This window comes from Paramormyrops kingsleyae, chromosome 22 (genome assembly GCF_048594095.1).
Source record: "Paramormyrops kingsleyae isolate MSU_618 chromosome 22, PKINGS_0.4, whole genome shotgun sequence".
Lineage (NCBI taxonomy): Eukaryota > Metazoa > Chordata > Actinopteri > Osteoglossiformes > Mormyridae > Paramormyrops > Paramormyrops kingsleyae.
Window position 1 is genome coordinate 13,069,087 of NC_132818.1, and position 11,018 is coordinate 13,080,104.

At 53.0% G+C, this 11,018-nt stretch overlaps 1 protein-coding gene across 1 annotated transcript; it reads left to right on the forward strand.

Moving 5' to 3' along the window:
* Nucleotides 1-6,203: 6,203 nt before the first annotated feature.
* Nucleotides 6,204-10,282, forward strand: itpripl2 (ITPRIP like 2). The gene is made up of 2 exons (XM_023821716.2): nucleotides 6,204-8,094; nucleotides 9,875-10,282. Exon 1 carries the CDS (start codon nucleotides 6,505-6,507, stop codon nucleotides 7,975-7,977), a length of 1,473 nt encoding a protein of 490 aa, XP_023677484.1. The 5' UTR covers nucleotides 6,204-6,504; the 3' UTR covers nucleotides 7,978-8,094; nucleotides 9,875-10,282.
* The last annotated feature ends 736 nt before the right edge of the window (nucleotides 10,283-11,018 follow it).

Genomic DNA, 11,018 nt, shown 5'->3' on the forward strand with positions numbered 1-11,018 from the left:
CTGATTGTCTCTCTTTGTCATGGGGGGATTATGAGGAGTTATGTTTGTGCAAAGTTTCGTGGTTCTTCATTGTATTTTTGTACTTCAAACCATATGAAGCCTTTTCACATTAACCATACTGATTCATAAGATGCATTATAGGCTGGGTCTGGATTAACATGCAGTTTGGTCCGCATCCGGACCTTGGCCCAGACTTTGAGAGCCTGAGTTTCGTAGCAACTTCCGGAGGCATTTAGATCAGTTTCTCTGGGCCAAGAACATGCATCAGGACACAGGATCCAGCGTCTGGGTGATCATTAGATGGACCCTCTGTCCTGCTCTGTCTTTGCTGCATGGTGTCTCTGTCTTTGGGCACATCCGGCTCTGGCATTTTGCACCAGAACTCACCGAGCCCAATGCCACGCCACGCCACGCCACGCCAAGCTGCGGTCTCGCCCGAAACGGCGCGCTTGGGCGGCCCACTCGCCACATCTGCGTCCGCTGGCTGAACTCAAACCCGCCCCGCCCCGCCCTGCCCCGGTCCATCCCACCTTCTGGGCTCCTACGCTGCCCAAAATCTGAGGAGGTGGCGCTGACCCGGGTTCTACAGACGGACCCAAAAGCACCGGCAGCCGTCCTTTCAGCCTGTGCTGAGCCGCTGCCTGGACCTGTGGAGCGTCAACCACGTTATCAGGCCTCCAGAGCAAACTGTGCGGGTGACTCTGTGTTTGTCCTGGTGAAGCTTTTTGCCCGTCGATTCATGGCGGGTTTTACTCCCATCAGTGACAAACACAAGCGGACAGAGGTTATGGAGGTCGATGTTTACATCTCTGACAGGACCCCGGGTCCTTGGGAGGACAATAACGGTCTATTTCAGGAGACACATCGTTGACCCTGCCGCCCATTTGGGCCTACCCCCTCCCGCCTCTGTCGCCTGGCTATCCCCTCCCCTCCCCCAGACCTCGGGGGGGCGCCCCAGCGGTGGTTAGCCTGGTCACCTACACTTCCTGTGGCCTCGTGCGGCAGGAAGAACAGTCTAGTCAAAACACTGTGTCATTTTGGGTTTGCGTACCCAGGCAGATGGTAAATATAGCAACGTTGGTGTTGAGTGAGCAATGCCAGAATCGTTAATCTGCGAAGTTACAAAAATTAAAAGATTAACATGCCCTTAGTTCCCGTCTTTATAAACACTCGATGTACAAAAAGGGTGCTAAATGACACTCAGATATGTCGGCCTCCAGAGTGAGCCAACACTTCCCCTTTTCACATCTCTTTTTTATTTTCCTTTTTCTCCCTTCCTCACATTCTGTCACATTCCAGCTTCATCCCCTAACCTGTAGGGTCCCGGGGCCCCCAGGGGTTTCCCGTCGTGTCTCGAGCCACGTCTCTGAGCCACGCTATCGTCTGACACGCTACTTTCACGCTAAGACCGTTCATCAACGATTCCCGCAGAAGTGCGGTTAAATAAAAACGCTGCAGTCTGGGAGTCTGGGTGTTTCATGGTAGTAATTCCTTGACATATTCTAAAGACCAGACAACTAAAAGGCAGGTTTCCAATCGAACCAGGATATACAGAACCTTCTAGAAAAGCAGGCCGCTCCCAAAGAAAACGGCGGCCTGATGCGTACATTGCGACGGCAGGGAGAATGCAGTGGTAAAAAAAAAAGCCATGGGGGAAGTACGATAGCCGGTCAGATTAGTATTGTGAGATTAGTCTGCGGTCAGTTACCGCCAGTAGTTATTTACTATCACGTCTGCTCTGAGAGTCGACTTACAAAACAGTCCAGCGTTCTGTAGCCCCAGAGCGGGTCACATCCCACACCTGCGGAGCAAAGAGCTCTTTGTCTGGATGGACGAGCCGCCGACGATCTTCTAAACATCCCCGACATGAGGAGCTTCTGTCTCCTGAGATCGCACGCAGAGGGAGGGGGCAGGGATGTGCATGTGCTCCTGCATCTGACGCCACCAGTGAGGATTTTCAAGTCTCCCTGTTGGATGTTTAATCTTTGTCTTTGTTTATCGTCTTAGCCATTCCAGACAAAGCCACCGTAGGCCCGATCCTCTCAGCAAACACGTTCGGCAGACAGACTGTTCATTACGGCGTAATCGCTTCCTCTGAGACAGGCACGTCTTTCATTCGTCTTCATTTCAATCTCTTTAATAGACTTTAATAGACTTCTTGGCTACAGCCTGCGAGATGTGAGGCTGGTATGAGGGGAAAAGTGTCGCTTTTATACTTTTTCATTCCAAATTGCTGCCTCTTTACGGCTTTATGGAGGAGACGTGAACAGATCTGGCCTGGGGTTCGAGTCTAAACCAGTCTGCTGCCTGTCTGCTTCCTCGCTAAGGTTACCTCCTCCCCTGTGGGGTCTACAGTGTTACCCAAGAAGAGTGTTGATGTTGGATGATGGAAAAAAAGACACTTGCACAAAACTAAAATGAATTATATTTCCTAGAGACCCCAAGATGTGCCATACAAGAGGAATATAAAGGGCATATTATTCATAATGAATAATACAGGTGGACACAGGTGTCTCTAAATTTCCCACAAGCACTTAGAAGATGGATGGATGGATGGATGGATGAATAAATTGCAAAATTTATTGCAAAAAAAAATTGTCCTGTCCATTTCAGGCCCTATTTACATTGTAGCCACCAGCCTTGATGTGTTTGGTCGCATGTTTGTTTATATGTTTGTTTACACATGGTGCTTTGAGTGTCCGGAGATGTTGGGTAATGAAGTTCAGGCTCGTTTGGGGTGCGGTCGCCAACAAACCAAGCTGATGCTTGTCTGTGAAACCTCAAATTACCGAGGTGCTGGTCCCTCCCCAGAATGAGTGACCCGTTGGACCCCCGCAGTCAGGCCTGCAGACTTCTACACAGCCGGGTGACCAGGTGGCTGCATTTTCCACCCAGTTTCACATTCCTGATATCAGGCTGATATTTGCCGCAGCCTGTAGCTGGCGTCTCTGGATGCTGCAGTTACCCCAGTCCGAGTCGTCTCTGCGGCGGGTACTTAGAATGTGAGACGGTGGATGTGTCTTTCCCCCCTGGTTGGAGGACCGATCCCACTTGCCCTGGGAGAGGCAGCACACTGATGAAAAATGCCACAGACATATAGGACCTTGTTCTGTTCAAAATCTCTCCAGACAGGCAAATTATTTAGGTACATTTTCAAGCAGCTACTCAGTCATCAGCTTCTGCATCAGTCTTTTGGACTTTTTGTGGCAACTCCGACCCCTCACCTGAACAGATACCCGGAGGTGAACTCTGTGTTTCTTCTTTGGTCTTGATGTTCATTCATAAACATATAGACCAGCAGCACGTGCACATTCCTGCCTGTCTGTCGGGGGCCATGTAACTGAAAGGGGCCTCTGTGCCAGCGTGCTGATGCATGTCTATGGCCACAGACAGGTGGGGACACCCCGAACCCCCCCCCCCCACCCCAACCCCCCAAGCTCCCTCTCTCTCGTTTACCCAGAGCATGCAGGACCCCAGAGCTAAATCACGCACCATTTACTGAAACGTCTGAAAGAATTTTTCACAGACGTGAAAACGGCGACCAGCCCCCGGGCGTCTGGATGGAGAGCTCTATCAAACGAGTCCGTGATCCTGGCAGCTGTGCAGCCGCTGCCGTCTGGTTTTTCCGGAGACCCCCATTTGGCCCAATCTCAGATGATAGCAGTGACTGTCCAGGTCAAAAGGTCGACGTCACTGTTACCTAAGGGCCCGCTAACGATGCCCCGGGCTTGGCCATGCCGTCAGTAGTCACATTCAAAGCCCGTTAATCGCAGAGCCTAATGAATACAGTTCCCTTACTGGTAACCTATAATCCCAGCAGAAACACTACTGATCGAACCTTCAGCACTGTCCTAAACCTATACTGTACTGATAAACTCTCCAGATCTCCAAATGCTACACAGACATTGGGGTAAAAGGCACCGGTAACATATCCAGACTGATTTGCAGGACAGGATGTGATGAGCAATAATTTACTCTTCAGTGCAGATGTTTTGTGGGAGATCAGCATGTACTGACATCTCGCGGCTTCCACTGGAAAAGGCTCCACTGTGTGCTCTCTTCGTCTGTCTTAGACTGCCCCCTACGGGCCTAAAACTGCATTCACAGCTTCACCTTTAATCAGAGTGGGTGAGCGGTGCTGTCACAGGGGTGATCCAGCAAAACTGTCCTTTACTGACATCTGAGTTACTGCCTTTGCCTAAATATTTGATGATTTGAAATATGTTCATATTTATGTGCAGTTTAAGCAGCGTAGCTGGAGGGACCCTATTGCTTTTATTACACAATTAACCATTAAATAACTTATTTGAATGAAAACTAAGAATAGGCATGGAATGTGTTTGGTAGCCTGGTGCCTCAGTGGGTTGCACTATCACTTCACATCATGGGTTCAAGTCCCACCCTTGTCTCCATGTGGGATCTTTCTCGCCATGTTCCACCAGGATTCCTGGTCAGGGTGTGCTCCTTCCTAGGACAGGGTCCAGGGTCATTGCCATCCTGTTCTGAATAAGTAGTTTTAGATAGTGAACTGTTGTTCCCGTTTTTTTTCTCACTGACCTCTAGGGGGTGCTCAAACACTCTTTTTCCCACCACAATAAATTTCCTTTTTGGCAGAAATATGCTAATCTAAATATAGATGACCAGTTTCTTTTTATTCCTTAGATACTCTTCTACCAAACCCAAAGAAGGTTTTCTTAGCATGGTTAAATTCCAAGCTACTGTTTAACGCCCATTTAGAGGTCACCCTGGGACATTTAGTGGTTGGTCATACGTACGGAGAACAGTCTCTATACTTTGGATGCATGTGATTTGCGTAGGTTGCTCCGATGAATAATAACAGCTTTATTTCTTGCTCTTATTAGCTTCCGTCTCAAATCAGTCTCAAAGGTCTTGCTAAATATAGCAGTAGCAACAATTTAAAGACACAATGAATTCAGCACCGCAGAACAAAGTGAGTATGTCTTATCTTTTTCCATGACCATTGAGAACACAGATGTCAGAGCCCCCGGGGAGTTGGGGAGTGGGGGGTTGGGGGGGGGGGTGTAGCTGGCCAAACAGGAACAGGCTTCTCGTTCATTATGAGTCAGTTCTGCATGGACAGCGTGAAACGGCAGGATCTGGGGCCCTGGCACACAGGCCTCACCGCCGCCCAGGACCAACCTCCCATTCCCATGACCTCATCCATTGGCAGGAAGCGGCATAGGAGAGCGGGAGTTGCCATGGCGACCGGATGGGCCTTGCAGACTATCATCCTGGCTCTTTCTAGATACATATGCAGCACATAGAGGACCCAGCATGGCCCCGGTCACCCACCGCATGGTCGCCTTTAAGCACCTTTGGCTCCAGCTCTGGCTCACAGTATCCGCTGAGCCTTTTCCTGTGGCATCTTTAGTGGTCTAGAGGTTAAAGACCCTGTGACCTTGGAGAGAAACATCTGACACTTTAACGACAGGGACCCGTAAGCCAGGTCACCTCGTCCGTAACGGCTGAGGAACGCTGTCAGAGTTGATGGTCCTTATCTGCTTGTGGGCTGCTTGTGCTGACATAAACCCCTGACTTCAGTGTGTAGCGCCACCTACAGCCAGCTCCCTTTCTTGCAGATTTCAGGATGTGGACCTTTTGTGTGGATAAAGGCTACTTGATGTCTGGATCCGTTAAGAGTATCAGTGTCTCTGCACCATCTTGACAGAAGCCCTTGGTGGACAGGCTGTCAGGCTGACCATGACAGGACCCACATCCTGTTGTTCGTTTCCTGCTGTGGCTCTGATATAAACAGCACTTCCCTCCGATGTCCGGCTGTGAGTGGCTGGACATCCCCATGTACCGTGACCAGACAGGCAGCCATCCAGCCACGTTCTAGCAGGGGGTGGGCATGTGTTTGGCTTGCATTCTTGCACCCCCACCCTCTGAGGACCTGTCAGGAGCAATGGGCTGTGCTTGCCGCTGTCCAGATCCCCAACACAGGTGCCCTATGACCCGAATCGTACTGCCTTAGGATGGGGTCATGTCAACAGCGCCTCAGATGATGGGGGCTTCCCGCCTTACATTATGTTTCATATTGTCCAGCTTCTCGGGCACATACATTACATATGTGGGCCTGTGAAAATGGACAGTGTCTCTTTAAGAATACAGGGAGGGGGCAGGGGAGGAGTGTGTTTGGGCTCTCGACTCACCCCTCCCTCTCGCTCTCTCTCAGTTTCAGATGAAGTTTCTTGTTCGTGTTGAGAGTTTGGTATTTCCTCTCAGATCGCAGGTCCTCCCGGCAAGTCTAACGAGCCCCACGCAGAGCTGGACGCCGCTCGGAACAATCCCCCCCCCCCCACCCCGCCTGCCCCCCGCGACCGGAGGAGCTCCTTTGCACTCTTCTTTGCACTCCTCTTTGCCCCTACGGGGAGCAGGAAAGCATTTCCAGCTGTGGGAGAGAGGAGGAGCCTGCTGTCTCAGAGGCGCGGAGGAGGATCAGCCATGGGGTAGCACCAGAGGTAGGAGGCGCGGGTGGGGAGCATGGTCGCCTACACCCTGAACCTGCGCGTCTTCTGGCCCCTGGCCGCCGCCGCCGCACTCGCCACGCTGCTGCTCCTCTACGCCTCCTCGCTTGGTGACTCCCCCTCTGTACCAGGCGGCTGCCCCGGCTGGGCCCCGGGCGTCACCCCGCTGGGCCTTGCTCTCGGTCTCGCCATCCTCCTCCTCCTCGCCGGCTGCCGTTCCTCGCGCCCCTGGCCGGCCCGTCCAGGCCCCCCACCTGGTCCCGGGGCCCCATCCAGGGCGGGCCCCGGCAGGAAGGAGCTGCTGGAGGACTTCTACGAGAGGCATGTGCGCCTGTCTCCCCACGTCCTGGGCCACAGCAAGGCACATGTGGCAGAGCTGGTGGGCGAGCTGCTGCGCGCTGGCCGTGCTCACGCCCCCCCGGAGGCCTCGCTGGCGCTACGTGGCGACTTTGTCCAGATTGGCAGCTCCTACGAGGAGCACAAGGTGGCCCGGCCCGACTGCTTCGACATCCTGGTGCCGCTGCGACTCCCACGGGGCCTGAAGCTGGAGCCACACTTCGGCGAGCCGCCGGTGTCCGATCCGGCGCTCTGCAGCCTGGAGACGCCCCGCCGGTCTGAGTGGGCCAGGCGGCACCGGGCCTTCACCGACACCTTCCTGGTGGTGGAGCGGGTGGAGAACCAGGCATACCGACTGGCGACGGGCGCAGTGCTGCGCTGGTTCTACAGTGCGGTGCAGCGCTGCATGTCCGCTGTGCGCTTCCGCTTTGAGCAGCGCTGCGTGCTGGGCTTGGCGCTGCAGGACGACCGCGTGATCCTGCGCCTCACGCCGCGCTCCGACTACGTCTGCTGCCACATCTCCATGTCCGTGCGGCTAATCCCCGCCCTGCCGGCCGGAGACGGTGCCCACTGGGTGGCGGCCTCCATGTGTGCCGGCACCCCCCTATGGACAGCCTACCTGCCGCGGCAGGAGCAGCGGCTGCTTGGGTGGCTAAAAGGCCGGCTGCCCCCCGCATCCTGCCACCTGAAGTGCCTGCAGATGGCGAAGGCCGTGAGGGACCTGGGCGGCCAGGTGCTGGGCAGCCGTGATGGCGATGACTGGCGGCTCATCCTCTCCTCCTATTCGCTGAAGATGGCGTGGCTCCGCCTGCTCCTAACCACGCCCCCTGAGGCCTGGGAGGAGGGTCGCCTGGTAGAGCGACTGGAAGACCTTCTGCGGTGCGTGCGGGATGGGCTGCAGCGCCGCAGCCTGGCTCACCTCTTCCTGGGGGGCGATGCCACACTGCTGCCCGACTTCCTTTCTGTGCCCCGGCCCGTTAGAGGCACAGCGCCCTCCGACTTGTGGGCGCGGTTCAGCCCAGCCACCCTGGACCTAGTATCTGCCCGGCTGGCCTACTCCTGGACAAATCTACACCGCCTCATTCGACTGGGCCGCCCCCAGCGGACCAGCAGTTCCGGGGGGGTCCCCTGCAAGCACGTAGATTCAGAGTGACCCGGGACGGGCAGCGAAATACCCAGATTCATGCCACAGCACCGCATGATGGGGAGGAGCACATCTTCTGGTACTGGAGCCTCTGGCCCAACTGACTGTAACAGAGCCCATATCATGGTACAAAAAAGCCAAGTTGCCTTTTATTTGTCTCGGTTTCTGTCATCCAAGGGCTAATACAATAATGCTTAGGTGTTAAAAGCTTTAAAACAGAAATAATTTATTTAAACCAAAGGGATCTCATGGTGTAGAAGCTGTAACCTTGTGTTCGTCTGTGTTTCCCACTCCGTGAATCATTCCAGGGTCCAAAGCTGTGGGGATTTTTTTGTACTTGAAGTGGGAAATGGGCTGTGGAACTTTCCGGCATCCTGGTCCGATAGCGGCATTCCCGTGACGGGAGATTTTGGGATGCAGGGGGCGTGAAGACCGGAGGGGGGAGGCAGGGGGATGTAATCTCAAGGCAGCACGGATGGGGGCCGAGCGCAGCCACAGTGCGGCCACATGTCACGGTACAAGAAGGCAACCAGAGCCGCCGACAAACTGAAGCGACACGTAGTGACGGATTCAGCCGACATGCCGAGGAGGAGCCGGGGGGGCGGGAGGGAGGCCGTGACGCTGAGTCTGCCCGCCGTGTGACGCGGGACAGGAGTGTGATGAGTCAGGGTGCGTAAGCGGGCTGCTGGTTCCCAGCACGTGGGTCTGCTGTCGTTTAGGACAGAATGTGAGGCAACCTGGGATAGTTTGCGCGCTCCCTGAGGAGCAGGACTTTGCATGTCTGAGTAAACATGCGAACATTGTGTCTCAGGCTGAGGTCACATGACCCGAGGACATGATTCCCATGAATCACTGGGGCGTGGCCACTTGCAGAATATAAACTGTTTTATTGCTTCAGTTCGACTGTGAATATGTTCTGTAAATCGGCCTGATTTGCACTCCATGTGCAAACTCATGTATCCCCCCCCCCCCCCAGGAAGGACCTCCAGGGTACATCGTTATGGAGACAGGAAGGGGCAGGGATCTTATTGACTTTTTTGCATGAGGGTACTAGCAGAAAGCCTTTTAGGAACGCACCAATCACTTGAGCAGTGGTCCAGACCTGCTCAGTCCCGTTAAGCAGGGCGTAGGGCACCAGTGTCAGCGCCCTGTACTGCAGCCGCCATTTCTGGTCTGTCTATTTCAGGACAGCCATTTCACCGCGAGCAGCCCGTTGACATGCAGTCGCGCTACTTGCTCCAGCTACCCGTTGCCTGCCTGAGGGAAATTCCCAGTGACTCCACCTGGTTAATCGGGGATATTCGCTATTGGTAAATAAGACGATTAGATTAGCAGCATGTCTTTACTTTATCCTGATATCCTGATATTCGGTGTTGGAATACCACTTGGAACAGCTGTGTAGAAATACAGTTTCCCCCAGGCATCATGGAGGAGAGACAGGACCCATTTCAGCTATTAGGGTTAGTGGTCTTGGGCTGTTCATCGGGGGGGGGGGGATGTGGCTTGTGGCTCAGCACAGGGAGCTGGGGGGGGGGGTCTGCCTCTATCTAATCTCCTGAGAAAGAGCGGGTACAGGGCTGAGATGTCTGCCTATGAAGAATGTGCTGATTACTGGGGTCGCAGATAAACTTCAATTGGCCAGCAGATAATTCCCAGAATCCCATGCAGCTATGGAGATTCCTCAAAGCCCTGACTGTTTACACACCGACTCTCAGACCTCAGAAACACCCCCTCCTCCCTTCTCTTCTCTCATTTTCATGAAACACGTAGTCACCTTGCTCTGATATCCTCATTATGCTCAAGCGTTTGGAGAATAAGGTGTCTGGGTGCAAACTCATGTGCGTAAAAAGGGTCTGAAAAGCGATCTGAGATGAGCGGTTTGTTTTTTTACCTTATTGTCAAACAGTGTTACATGGCGAAACAGGAAGCTGTCGAAATCGCCATGGGGCTGGCAACGTAGAAAGCAGGAAGTGAGGGACGAAACAGGAACATGCGAGACAAGCAAAGCCCTGTCCCTTCCGGAGTCTTCTTCACCTTCCTCATGTTCCTCTGCAAGGTTGCCACTTTTATTTATTAATGTTAGTGTTTTTATTTTGGAAAAAAAAAAGGCAGGTGCAATGATACTTTTAAAAAAGCATTCACTCAAAACAGGAACTGCGCATCAAGTGATGTGTCTGTTTCTAATTTATAGATTAAGATCGGAAAACAGAGTTATTGTTTTATTTTAAGCACTTAATGTGATGGTATTTTTTGCCTACGGGGATAACGTTTGGCTGGATTTTTTGACCTTATAAATAAAACATTTCACACTGAATATGATTCCCTGTCTTTTGTCTTTGCACTGGGGGGGTATTTTGAGGATTAGGCAAGTCTGTGGTGAGGTGTTGCATGTGCACAAGGCCCCCACATCCCTGAGCGTGTCTGTACGTGATGCCCATCCCAGCCATCGAGGGATGGGGGGGGGGGGGGGGGGGAGGAATGGGGAGCACCCATGTCTCAGCATGACTGTTAAAGATAAACTAACCCTGTCTTAGGTAATTACTGCTAATTATTACCCCTTGGTGCAGCCTGTGATTTAGAGATGTTCAGTCACGACAACCCAGGCTGTTATTAAATCCTGCAGCGTCCTGCCAGATTTAAAGAGGTATTTGTGGGGGGGTGAGCTCATAACATGGGAGAAATCTCACCTCTCACCAAGCAGACCAAGCTGGTGTGTGCAGGTCTGATTGTGTAACCTGTACTGTGTGAGGTCATCACAGATACATCATGTGACTGGAGAGGAGGTACGTCAGGCATCTATGTTCTACTTGCTACTCCTGGTAGGGGACCAAGAGATCGCGGGTTCGAGTCCCACCACTGGCACTACCATCATTGGGTCTCTGAGCAAGACCCTTAACCCCAACTTGCTCCAGGGGGACTGTCCCTGAATTTAGAATAATGGAAGTCGCTCCGGACAAGACCGTCTGCTAAATGCCATAAATGTAAATGTTGCAGTCAGTTAAGCTGCACAATACTCAGTAAAAAATACCACAAAAAAACTCCTGAGATAA